Consider the following 14,105-nt stretch of genomic DNA (forward strand, 5'->3'; position numbering starts at 1 on the left):
AGTTTTTTGGAAAGAACGGTAAAAAAAAAAAAAAAAAAAAAAAAAACTGGCGTCTGTAGCTACCTGTATTTTTTTTATCGTTCTTTCATTAAAACGGTAGTTTACCGTTCTTTCGAAAGAAAGGTTAACTACTTTCAGCTATAGACGCCAGTATTTTACCGTTCTTTCACAGTATCCATACCGTTCTTGCATTGACAGTAATCTACTGTCAGGATTAATTATGATACAGCTACTGTGCATTTACAGTAAACTTCTGACATCTATAGCTGCCAGTATGTTACTGTAAATTTAGAGGATTATTTCTTAGAGTGTACAAGTATAAAGGAGGCTGGTATCGCGCCTGATATAAATCTATTTATTTATGTAATCACAAGGACTTATATAAAGTTTTATACATTTTATTTTCATATATTTATTATTGTTTTTCTTCTTTAGATATTAGGTTGGCTTAGAATGATTCCAAATAATGTACAGGAATGACCTGTGCTGTTACATGTCAATCATCAGGGGGGGCCAATCAGATGACAGGGGGGCACTGGCCCCCCCTCTGGCTCCGCCTCTGTCCGGGAGGAACTCAGAGTAGAGCCGCTGCTCCTCCACGTCGAGAGGAGCCAGTTGAGGTGGCTCGGGCATTTGGTAAGGATGCCTCCTGGACGCCTCCCTGGTGAGGTGTTCCGGGCACGTCCCACCAGGAGGAGACCCCAGGGAAGACCCAGGATACGCTGGAGGGACTATGTTTCTCGGTTGGCTTAGGGGTGCCCCTGGAGGAGCTGGAACAAGTGGCTGGGGAGAGGGAAGTCTGCGCTGTAAAAAACGTCAGTAAATTTACAGTAAAAACGGTAAAAGACCAACAGTTTTTGACCGTCATATCCAAAAACATTTCATTACCGTAGAAGCTACATGGAACTACCGTAAGTCGAAACTGCAAAGAAAGTCAGTAAATTAACGGTAACAAACGCTAAAAGACCAACAGTTACTGACCGTCATATCCAAAAAGATTTCATCACCGTAGAAATTACATGGAACTACCGTAAGTCGAAACTGCAAAAAAAGTCAGTAAATTTACGGTAGAAAATTGTGAAATACCAACAGTTACTGACCGTAATATCCAAAACATTTTGTTACCGTAGAAAATACATGAAATTACAGTAAGTCGACACTGAAAAAAAAAAAATCCGTAAATCTATGGTTAAAAAATGGTAAAATACCAACAGTTGCTGACTGTAATATTCAAAGCATTATACTACTGTAGAAAATATGTGGAACTATCATAACTCAATAAACATATATCCTAAGTAATTTTGACAGTCATGAATGTAGAAAATACAGAAATATATTGTAAAAATATAAGTAACTGTAAAGTTCATAAAAAATATTGTAATATTGCCAGCAGTTAATTACCCTAAACTTAACTGTACTAATCAGCCAAAATTACAAATTTTGCTGATATTTATATCTACAATGTAAAACCGTAAACAAGACTGCAAAAGTAATTTTACAAAGAACAGAATGCTGGTGTGATATTTTGGTTTCTTTTTTAATAATGCCTTTAATACACCAAACTGAAATCTCAACAGTAGACCAGGCATCGATCTGACAACCCACCGATTGCAAAGCAAACTCCTACAGCCAACGCCACCATCATTTATAAGAACATTTGATTAAATGATGCATTTGAGATTAATTTTATGCCGACCATAGATGTCTTATACATTAAGAGAACTGTATGTTAGCGCCTCTTGCTTGGATGAAGCTGAAGTTGGTTTCCAATTGCTGCTTCCAATTTGGGAAATGGCTAAAGTGCAATTCCACCTAATTTTTCACTACCATCAGCATCTTTAATTTACTTTAGCTAAAAAACTACAACACCTAGACCAGGGGTCACTAACTCCAGTCCTCCAGTCCTACCATCCTGTAACTTTTAGATGCATCTCTGCTCAAACACACCTGGATCAAATAATCTGCTCGTTTCCACCCTATTGCAGAGAGGAATGAATGGTGGTGAGGGAATTCAGACATTTTGGAGCAGAGGTGAATCTAAAAGTTGCAGGATGGTAGCCCTAGAAGACTGGAGTTGGTGACCCCTGACCTATACTCTTCAAATCTGGACTAGATTATTCTCAATTCATATCATAATATTTAAAACCAAGTATGGGATTTGTGAAACCTTTATTTGATTTGTGAAACTTCAATAAAGAACAATTCTAGTGTTATCCAAAATCATACAAGTTGTGAAGTCGCCCTTCATTGAAGTTTCACAAATCCCGCACTTGGTTCTAAATATTGTGGAGAATAGTCTAGTTTTTCATTTTGTTATTGTGATAAATAGCAGGGTTTACAATAAATGGAGACAGTTATTTGTCATGTAAACAAATAATTATCTAGTTTGTATTGCTGCTTGATCCTTCAGCATCAGCAGCAAGATTCTTTTAACTCTGTTCCTGTAGTTGAGCGTGGCTCAGGATACTGTGGTGTCCTGAACTCAACACAGTAAAGTCACAGTGCGCTAGCTAAGGCTGCTAACTAGCAGGTGCTAGCTCAGGGTGCTGAGAGCCCAGTAGGCCTGGTCCTTGTCAGGATGCGGCTCCTGTCTTTGAAATCAAGTTTCTGCTATTTTTGCGCGTTCAGGAGGAGGAGAAGGACAACACATCTCTGCATCACAGGTGAGCCCCTTTCACGGTTTTAACTGAAGTTAGCTAACTTTAACCAACTGATAAAGAAATGTGTAATTTCTGAGCCATGCTGTTTATGTACATGCACTGCAGCTAGATATTTTTACTATATAGAACATTTAATTTTCCCAGACGCAACACTTCCATTAATGTTTCTGTAGGAACGACTGCATAGATTATATTTCTGGTCTACTTTAGACTGTGCTTAAAGTTATAGTTAATGGCAGAAGCAACTTTTCCAAGTTTGGTTCAGTAATTTGAATTACTTTGAGTGTGAAATGTTCATGCATGCAAGTTAAATCTGTGAAGAACACGTTAGCTTTTGTTTCAATACTTTGGTAATACTTGGAAGTATAAAGCTTGGCATCAGAGCTAATATTTAATATTTTCCTTTGACCTCTCGACTCTCACCCCCAAAATACTTGCACTAAAGACACAGGGTCCATGACAGTTGAAGGGTTTTAAGATAAGAGCATTTAAATATTAATATTTGACAGTTTTTCTCAATTTGGGCGCATTTCTAAGAGAATTGAAATTCTTAAAACTACCTGTTCAATCTTTAAATTACTGTCACTTCTGCACATAAAAAAATGAGTTGGTCATTCCTTTTGCAAGTTTTGCTTTTGTACATCATGTAACTGATTATGTACACTTCTCTGCTTTTCCCCCGTTGTAATTTGCTTTAATAATGTTGATCAAAATATGTTAAACATGTCTGTGTTGAATTCTCAACTTCATTGTGTAAGTCTTAACATGCATAAGTCTTAAAGTTGTCATAATGTCAATCATATTTTAATTAATTTATAATTGATTATTTTCTAAATCTGTCCTGAATTGGTAAATTGGTCCCAAGTGAGTCCTGAGTTTCTCTAACAGGTCAATGTATGAACCATTAGCTCAACCAACGATCAACCAGTTTTCTGAAACAGATTGAAGGTGCATCTTGTGAACCATCAGTTGGCAACAATATATAGCCAGAACACAACACAATGTTACATTTCTGAGAACTGATGAACAAGTATCTGGACAGAGTGAACATCCAGAGAGAAGAAGAGGAGTGAGGCTGAGGAGGAAATAGTTGGGAGGAAAGCTCCCACTCAGGAACCTTTGTCAGCATGATGATGGAAATTAAAATGTAATGTAATTATGTAATTTCTACAGCACTGTACAGTTTTTCATGAGGAGATTGTCCTGTGGTTCCTTTTCTACTTTTTTTTGTTCTCTGCATTTCTGTCTTTTTCTTTCTGAATCACCATGGCATGTAAATAAATTACAGCAAAAGCGTAAATGTGAATTTTGTAGTCTCTTCCCATGACTAATCAATTTGACCGTCTTATCTGTACGTAGAGAAACTATAACTTATTATTTTGAGTTACTGATATGTTAACTGACAAAATTTTGAGAGCTGAACTAAGGATTTTTCAAGCAAACAAATGCTATTTTTGCTGTTTCTACAAATTGTTTTGAGAAATGCGCTTACTGTTTTGTAAATGCCAACAATGACTTGAGAAATGCACCAAAAGTGACTGAGAAAAACTAACATAGCATAAATTGTCTCAGGTGTATCTATGTGTTTGCCTGTATGAAACGTGTTCACATTTACAGCTTTGTTTCTGCTAGCTTGCAGGAATTGTAACTTACATAAATGGTTGAAGACAACCTATTGGCCTTCATCAGACTCAGATAAATGGTTAGTATCTATTTCATAAATTGCCTAAAACAGATTTGTTTTTATTTGTGGTTTTTGTTTGTGTATTTTGTCTGGTTGCAGAGAGGATCACACCTGTCGACAACAAACAAAGGTTTAAGAACTACTGACTTTTCAGTCAGAAATGATCACACCGCCTAGTTCAGAGGTTCCCAAACTGTGGGGCGCGCCCCCTAGGGGGGGGCGCCGTGTCATTGCAGGGGGGGCGCGGGAAGCCGTCTGGATGAAAAACAAAACAAAACATGAACACTGTATGCGCTGGGTTTTTACCTTAGAATGGCCAACTCTCTGTTATTCCTATGTCCATTTGATACAGTAGAGGCTTCCACACTTCCCATATTTGTGTCCTCTGTCACTTTTATCAGCAGTTAAAACTGTTTAATCCGTTGTTAACATGTTGTAACCTGTTTTTTCGAGCCGCCTTTAAACGCAACATGAGCGCTACGACGCTCGCGCTGGGTTTCCACCTGTGAAGGAGACCTGCTGCTGCTGGGCGGAGCTACGTAGGTTTGTGTTAGAATCACGGCAGCAAACCAGCAAAACGCAAAGAACTTTTCACAGTTTTTCCCTCCAAACTAACCGACTGAGTTGAGTAAAGCTGTTGGATGCAGGTAATGTTAGCTAAAAGATGACTAGCTAACATCAATACAGAACCTTAAGCTTAACAATCGATGTTGGTGTCTATTTTCAGCTACGTACATTCATTTTGCCCCCAAAAAAGTCGATGCGCCCACCCCACCCCCCCACACGCGTCGTTTCAAACAGACAGCCATTTGTAATCCATGGGGGGGGGGGGGCGCAGAAAATGTTTGGAAACCACTGGGGGGTGCAGAAGAAAAAGTTTGGGAACCACTGGCCTAGTTAAAGTCTCCATATGCAAGTCAACAAAGGTGAAACAAACATTTAAGCGAATGGTGCATTTATATGATGTTCATGTAGTGCATCTTTCTAACTTTTGCTTTGTTTGTTTTCCAGCAGAGAGGAAACATCTGATTGACAACATGTGAGTCTCAATTTCAACCTGTGACTGGGAAGACTACAACCATCCTGAGCAAAGTCTGAACTCAGTGACTTGTTACTCTCAACCCAGAACAAGAATCATTTTATCACCGGTTTTTCTTCTACAATAGGTTATCTCTTATGTGGACACATGCTGTTTTTTTTGTTGTTTTGTTTTCCAGATCTCAGTAACACCGTGAGGAAACTGGACAGAAAATAGAATTGGTTCTTTTTTTAACTGAATTTTTAAATAGAAATTGTTTCTTTAAGTGGATTACTCGTAATCTGTATTTTTGTTTAATTTGAATTTATTTTCTTTATAACTTTCTGTATAGAAATGCTGACAATTTACACTTTCTTGTGTGTTGTACTATAATTTTTATGGTAAAATTCTGGTAAGAACAGTGACCAGTAATTTACCATGAAGTTTTTGGGGGGTTTTTTTGCAATAAAATGTCAATATATCATACAGTCTGGCCGTGTTTTTCACTTATGTAGATATTATGCCTCAGGCAGTATGACCGTATTTACTACGGCAAAACCACATTTTAATTTTTTTTTGACATATTTTAGGAAATATGGTATTTTACCGTATTTGGGAAATACGGTAAAAAACTGGCAGTTTTGGTTGCCAGAATTTTACTGTATAAAGACGGTAAAATTCTGGCAACCACAGCTGCCAGTTTTTTTACTGTAAATTGAGGCCGTTTTTTTTTTTTACAGTGTGGGCCTCCCTTCTGAAGCTGCTGCCTTCGCGACCCGATCCCGGATGAAGCGGAAGAAAATGGATGGATGGATGGATGGAATTCACGTGATATTTCTGACAGAAACTTCAGAGTACAAATAAAATCAAACACTATCTCACCAGAACTAGTAAGATTTTGAAAGCAACTAAATAGCATTCCCTAATACTGACTTAATTTAGTTTAATTCATTATAAATAGATTTATTTTCATGATTACTAGCTTTTTTAAAAACGCTGTCTTTGTAATGCTTTAAAAGCTGCATCTGTTTTCATTTATTCTGCTCAATAAAAGGCTAATATGAAATATGGTGGTGTAATGGTTATCTTCCTGGCCTCACCTGTTCTTATGCCTGGACAGCCCTTCGGTCTGGATGACAGGACATGGTGGAGGTGGGAAGTTCGGCGGCTTCACCACCCTCCTGCTCCTCAGGTTGAAGCTGCTGCTGTTGTGAGGGGATCTGCTATTCCAGCACGACTTCGTGTTGTTGCTGGTCCCGTGGTACTGGAATGTGCGCTGAGGTTTGGGAGGGGGCAGTGCGTCGCTTGCGTTGCTCCTGCTGTTCTCCCACAGCAGCCTGTCTCCCTCCAGCTTCCTCCAGAAACCCCGAGACGTGTAGAAGTTTCCAGCAGGCATGTTGTCGTCCTGATCACCAGCTGAAGGAGGTAGAGGCTTGGAGACGATTAAGATGTCAGGAAGGCGATCCAGTTTGGGGTTGCCGTTGGCTGAAAAGACTGGGTTGGCTGAAGAAAGGGTGTCTGTGTTAAATTTGCAAGTTGCGAAAGTTTTTGCTGTGCTGTTTTTTCCAGGAGATGGGTTTGAAAATGAAGTGGAGGATTTCTTCAACAGTTCTGATTTTCGAGCAGCCACGCTGTGGACGTCATGAGCTGGAGATTCCCTGAAGTCTAACTCTGTACTTTTTGCTCTTGAGCGGCTATCTCTGGCATGAATTCTGACTCCCAAGCCTTCATTGGAATATCCGTTCCCCAGAAGGTCACCGGACAGCGTTCTGGACACAACAGCATCTCTGCTGCTGCTCTGTTGGGTCCAACTCTCCCACTGGGAGATCTTCTCCTTAATGTTGACCCGCTGCCCTGCTGGCCGGCCCTGCCGAATGGTGCTGGCCTCATCCATCCCCCGCCTGCCCTGCTCCATGGTCAGAGCCAGCATGATGAGACGGGGCGAACCGGCTCACCTCCACTGCTCCATCAGTAAACACAGGAAAGGCCTTTCTAACAAACCGGAGAGCAAAAATCCACTCGATCAGGTGTTAGGTCCAAGTTATCAGCCAACAGACTTAGAGCTGCTTCCTTCTATGTGTCTTCTTGAACCAACCAAGAGTCATTTCTCTCTTGTCTCATTTTGTAAACAATCTAAAAAGAAGCAAAGACAAAAAAAAAAAAAGCCTTTAAAAACATAATCTCAGCCACCACATTGCAAGGTCACAGGGGTCAAAAGGCAACACCAGGATAGTTTACAAAAAGGTGGAGTGAGGAACAGTATGAAAAAAAAACGGCTGCAAAAAAAATAAATAAATTTAGAGAAGAAAGAGAGACGGTGACAGGGAACTAGATTACCACAGCGCTCTGCAGCTGGTTTGTGGCTTGAGCTGTCCAGGCTTTCAGCCGGAGGGGAATTCTGTGTCGCTGTCAGCGGAAACCTCACTGCTGCCTAAATATGAAATGCCAGTGATATAACAAAGTGCTGCATCTGATTTAATGCAACAACAAAGCTGCCTTTCACAGGAATGGAAAGTATGGGCTCCAGTCAGAGCCAATGAGAGACGCAGTACGATCAAAAGGAGTCCAGAGTTATGAATTTCACTACAAGCTTCTCACCACAACTCCAACTTTCAGGCAGTCAGGAAATCCTACTTCATTCTCACAAGTTTAAGGCAATAAATGTGGCTCCCTTCTAACTTGTGAGTTTGTGATGTGTTCATGTCATATAAAAAGTTCTTACATTTTTAATACATTTTGAGTTTTAAAAAAAAATCTGTATTAGAGACTTGATTTTTATCTTCTCTACCCATAAATGACAGGCTGATTGGTCATAGACCTTCTTTGGATCAGTACACACATAATACCTAACACAACACACAGGTTGTGTTAGCAGGAACACTCTTCAGTGTAGAAGCTGTTACAAAAAGAGACTCATATTGCCAATTTCAGCATTGAGGAAGTGTTTAAAAATGAAGTCAGAGGAAGCAGGGAGATGTAAGAATCTATTTAAAAAGAAATCATATCTTCATTCAATTTATTGAAGATGCAGGAGGGTGAGCGAGAGCAAGGCTTTAAGGAAATAAGAAGACTGAGCGGAGTGCAGGGACCATGGGCTAATATAACATAAAGAGTTTAAACAAAAAATGTCAACATTATTTTGAAATAATATTAAAACCCTGTTTCACATGTAGCGTGAAGTCAGCTCTGCTAAAACATTCATATTCAATTAAGTAGAATATGAGTTCTGATGAGGCCCATTTGTCAGATTAAAAGTAACTTTTAACACAAGTAACCTTTATAGTAAAGCCAGATATTACACATTTCTGTATTATTTTCATTGGTTTGATGCAATATTCTGTAAGTGCAAAGTAATCATAATTAACAGAAATAAAGCCTTTCAAAGATCCATCTGTGTGTAAATAATCTATATAATGTGTTTCGTGTTGTGGTTATGTTCCTGCAATTAATGGACTTTTCAAGAATATTCTAATAGGTCTGTATGAGGAAGGTTAGATCATTATGAATACTAGAGGTGTGCCGATCGATCGGTCACCGATCATAATCGGGCCGATTTCCGTGAAAAAGTGCATGATCGGTGATCGGCGACCATTGGCTCTTGTTGCCGATACCGATCACCTGCTTCTCATTTCCAACCTGACTGTGCAGCTGGTCTCCTCTTTCCTTCACTCTGCGCAAACAAGCAGCAACAAATCCAAAGCGATGTGTAACTATATCGCACTGAATGAATGGGGAAGTTTGCGTGTGGCGGCGGAAAATTAAAGCAGTCAAAATGCATCAACACAACGAAGCTAATACGACATAAAAACAATGAGATACTTGAGGAGTTTGGCTACATCGAGGCTCACTGCAGTAAAAAAGACATACGGAGGATCAGACAGCAGGTAAAGCAGCGCACAGCTACAAACACTCACCCGGATTAGCATGACGGTCAGAAAACTAAACAAATAACCTGGAAAATTATTTAACTCTTCGAGCTGCGATGTAAGACTCTGGTTCTGCTCTCCTGTTGAACCACTGCTACGCTACAGGTAGTAATATTTGACAGACGGAGCTTCGCTTCTGCTCCACCTGGTAGTGACTCTCACACCGAACCTCTGCTTAAAGCTGCAGCATCTAACTAAAAAAATACATTTTACATACGTATTAAAACTTTCGTTGTCCTAACATGAGACAGATAATCTCTGAAAAAATAATCGATCTCCTCCCTGTTCTGCATAATTACTCCGCTCAGTCAGAAACAGCCACTCAGAGCTAGCAGTAATCAGCTAGCCGCCATGCTAACAGGAAGTTTTCATTCAGTAACTCTGGATTGTTTATTGTAATGGAACCTGTTTTTGCCTTTGAATGTTAAGTTTTATACTTGAATTTTTTGGCAATGTTGAGAGGTTTTATTTTGACTCTTTGCATTATTTAGCCTCTTCAGATCCTTCATATGTTATCAGTCTGTTAAAGATAGTATTATTGATAGCAGTACAATTTGCACAAAACCTGTTTTGTTTAGTTTTCTTCTTGGTAAAAGTTATTAAAAACAAGTTTTTGTCTAAATTAAGGTGAATTCATGGTTCCTTTTTCCACATAATGTAACTGGTAGTGTTTATGATAAAAAATAAATAAATAATAATTATGTGATCGGTATCGGTGATCGGCCCTCATGGGTGATCGGTATCGGTATCGGCAGGAAAAAATCTGATCGGCACATCTCTAATGAATACTGTATTGTTATCTTTTATATATGTATTAAAGACAAAGGATGATCATCAGCATCCTTTGTTTTGGTGGGTGCATCAAAAAAACTCCTAGTTTGAAATTTGGTTTAAACTTATCTGCCTTCTGATTTGGAAATTTATAATTGCATTCTTGCCATCTTAAACATTCAAATAAAAAATTTGCAGTTTTTTGTTTAGATTTTTCCTTGCATGAGTTTCTGTCAAACACACATTCCTTTCTGCACATGCTCAGACAGGCACGTCTCTGGCAGATATTTTTCAAAGGGTGATGATGTAACCTGGTTTACAACTACAACTTCTGGTGTTTTTCTTTTTTTGAAAACTTTTAACTTACAACCTCACTCATGGTAAACTGAGCCCAGAGAAGACAATATGAAGGTTTAAGCATTAAATAAAAGGCAAATATAACCAGCTGGTGATGGAAAGCATTTCACCCACATTTAATGGATGATGAAACTCAGACATAATATAAATATTTGGAACTAAATGAACTCCCTTCTCTGTCTGTAGCACATGAAGCGATAATGACTGGCTGCAGACATTAAGTCATTTATATCAGGATCCACTTTGACTCTTATTCAGCATTAGTTGCTATATGCTTCTGCACCGAGGCTCCTCTCCCGGTATGGAAGCTAACTATTAGGACACGTTGCACATGAGGAAGCTGGAAAAACCCGATAAAAGGGAAAGATATGCTCAGAATCACAATAACTATGAGCTGAATTCCTGCAGAGTAGCACAACACCAGGGCCAGGAAAATCTAGATTTAAATAGGGACGGCCTAAAAATTATGCTTTTGTTTAGTTTGACCTAAATTAAATGTATGCACTGGAATGTCGCCCTAAAACTGCCAGATCTCGAGATGACAATGCATCCCCAAACTGACCCACTTCTGCAACATTTGTCTGGACTGCACAGGAAGGCATGAGCTGGGTTTCCTGAGCGGCAGGAAGAAGGATCAGCAGCCTGTCTGTAATTACGGTGCAGAGAGATTTGTGACCTCTGATCTCAGCTATCTTTGGACTATTTATGATCACACCATGTGTTGGCAATCAAGCCGTACCTCTAAAAGACACTAAATCCTGAAATGCACTGGCTGCATGACAGTTACCATAGCACCGTTTTGGCAAATAAGCATGAGCCGGTATGAGACTGTCATGGTACGACACCCAAAGTAAAACAGATAAATCCGTGAAGTAAACACACTTTCACAGAAGTCACAAAAAACATAAAACACAAATGTATGTACATAAATAATATATTGATTATGTCAGTTATCAATAATGTTCTTTATAATATTTGTTCATTGTTACAATTTCTAAATAGATAGAAAATATAAAACAGTCACTAATTATTATTTCTTCTGTTTTTAAAAGCTTATTGTAAAGTGTGTTGCAGAAGTTTAAGAAGCTGATAAAAGCTGGTTAATTTGATAGGTAGCCTGCAGTCCGCTGCCACTCACAGCTTTAAAATGTCACCTCAGTGTTGGGGGTGTTCCCGTTTTTTACAGTAGAAATTATTTCCAAACTAACAAATTAGTCTTTGTTGTAAACCAGGAGAAGTGTAAAGCACATTTCTCAGCTAGTTGGTCAGCAGTCCACAGCAATTAGTGAGGGAGGTGCAGAACTGTTTTACACCATGCTCCACTTAAAGCTGCACCAGGTAATTTTTATAACTTTTTTTTTTTTACATATTTGTGGAAACTGTCACTAAAGTTTAGTATGAGACAAATCTGTGAAAATCAAATATTGAGCTCTTTTCGCTTCTCCCAGTGTTAACTAGAAAACAACCAATCAGAGACAGGAGGCGGGTCTTAGCCCTGTCAATCAAGCCCATGTGCATACCATTATCAGCAGAACTGATAACAGTTTCTTTGGCACATTTACCATGCCGTTCATAAAATTGATTGACAGCGCTAAGCCCCTCCTCCTGGCTCTGACTGGTTGTTTTTGACAGCTCAGGGAGGAGCAGGAGGAGATCGAGCTTTTCACAGATTATCTGTGTCGTATTATTCTGTCATGACATGATGACACGTTAACAAATATGTGGATTTTTTTTTTTTTTGTCACGTTACATACTGTGGCACCTCTGTGAAAGAACTTTAAATGTCTTGCAGTTTTAAAACCATACCTTTTTAAAACCTCAGTAAACGTTGATACCAGTATATATTTCTGTCAGGTTAGACAGAAACCAGACGCATCACAAAGTACCCCGTCATCACTTACAGCAACTAAATTAAACCTAATTGTACCTTCAGAATCCACCCCAACACGCCCTCTTCAAGATGGCAGCATGACAGGACATGTTGTAGGTGAGCTGTTGCAAGAACCCTAGCTTACCATCAATGGTGACAGTTAATGCTGTAATACAGGAAAACTGCTGGTTTGCTACAAGCCAGGATAAAAGAGTGAACCAAGCAAGAGTCTTTAAATTACTGATCAAACAGCAGAAAGCTTTACATTCATTTGGAGGACTCCACTAGAAACCTTCATAACATGACAGTTATATCATTTAGAATAAAAGGTTTAGAAAATAGTCATACAAAAATAATAGGGGGACATTCATTGACTTAGCAGTTTTTCCTTCACTATATGATTTAAATAAATAAATATTGGCTTAATAATACACACTTCCTATTTTATCAAGCAAATAAATATTTAAAAAAAAAACACCCCACGGACAGAAAGAGAAGTACGAAAATGTTTATACTAAAAATGCAGCTTAATTTCCCTGATATGGTTAAACAAGATTATTAAACGATGCAGAAATATGTTGGAAAGAGGGTGACAGGAGTAGTTAATAATACAGTTAAAAATGCATTGTATTATTTTCACCATATGTGAGTGAGACATATTTTATAACAGTTAGCATAACGTTCATTTAGCAACTGAATGCAAATCGCTGTTTACCTGTCGTTAATTTAGAGTCATAAAAGTTAAATGAAACCCAAAATAACAAATAAGCAATAATACTTCCTCTAAAAATGAGACTACGTACCATTGCAGCTCATAGTGGTCAGTAAAATTCATATGCTCTACTCGTGTTGCTTCCTAAAAAATGATAAACATAAAATCCCCTCGGTCTCATCGTTCAGGCTGAGGAGGTGGCCACGTTGGGATTCAGACAGAGTTACTGGAAACTTCCGCTAATCCGAATCAATCATATAAGGGATGATAAAAACGAGTCGTATATTCAACCACCTGTAAACACCAGCAACGGTTTCAAAGAAGCGGGACACACAGAAAGAAAAGCAGATAAACCAAATCACTTCTCGCCCAGCCTCTGGACAATAAATATTAAGTCAGACGGACAGGCACTACTTCCGGATATGCTTTTCAAAATAAAACCTGGAAGCCATACAGAGCGACCAAAGGAGCAATGTTCATAGGGAGGTGAAACTTTTATTATGCTAGTTCAATAACTTCTGGTTGTCACTCTTTGTGTTTCTGTGTAACTTGACAAAGGTTTGGACTGTGAGAAAGTTTTTTTTGGAGTTTTTCAAGTGGGAAGACGTCACCGTATCCACTCCAGCAGCTGTCAACATGAATAAGTACAGATTTTTTGACGTGTCCCGGAAAATTCAGACACCAGACCCACATGTTAAAATATATAAATAAGCCTGTACTGTAGCCTGAGACTGTAGTTAAGAACAGTCTCCCAAAATGTAGATAGTTACATTTTGTTATTTATACATTAAATATTGGAATGTCAATCCACTTAACTCATAATATGAATTTATATTAGTATTTTTTTTACCTATATTAGCATTTCATTATGGAATTCCTGTCAAGAATCAGGATGATGTATAATAAATCAAGACGACAAATAACTTCATAAAATGTGCATGACCATTTACAACAACTAAGTTCCTCTTCTTTATGCTGACACAACAAAATCGAGATAGACCTAAACTTTGAACGACATAAAAATACGTATAAGTTTTCACAGGCAGCACAATTCAATAAATCATTAAACAACATGTAATTGCTTATTTACAATGCTATTTCAGTTCT

The 14,105-nt window shown here is 38.5% G+C and overlaps 1 protein-coding gene across 4 annotated transcripts in view; it reads right to left on the reverse strand.

The window, feature by feature from the left end:
* dennd2c (DENN/MADD domain containing 2C) overlaps positions 1–13,391 on the reverse strand; it is a 60,106-nt gene extending 46,715 nt beyond the window's left edge. For all 4 annotated transcript variants that reach the window (XM_088006855.1, XM_088006853.1, XM_088006854.1 and 1 more), the window contains exons 1-2: positions 13,090–13,391; positions 6,463–7,495 (exon numbers count right to left, since the gene is read on the reverse strand). In XM_088006855.1, coding sequence (XP_087862981.1) covers positions 6,463–7,292 — 830 coding nt within the window. In that variant the 5' untranslated portion in view covers positions 7,293–7,495; positions 13,090–13,391. The remainder of the gene's footprint in view (positions 1–6,462; positions 7,496–13,089) is intronic.
* Between the last annotated feature and the right edge of the window lie 714 nt (positions 13,392–14,105).

The sequence above is a fragment of the Poecilia mexicana genome, unplaced genomic scaffold, assembly GCF_051168715.1.
Source record: "Poecilia mexicana isolate PSO_F unplaced genomic scaffold, ASM5116871v1 scaffold_7, whole genome shotgun sequence".
Classification (NCBI taxonomy): domain Eukaryota; kingdom Metazoa; phylum Chordata; class Actinopteri; order Cyprinodontiformes; family Poeciliidae; genus Poecilia; species Poecilia mexicana.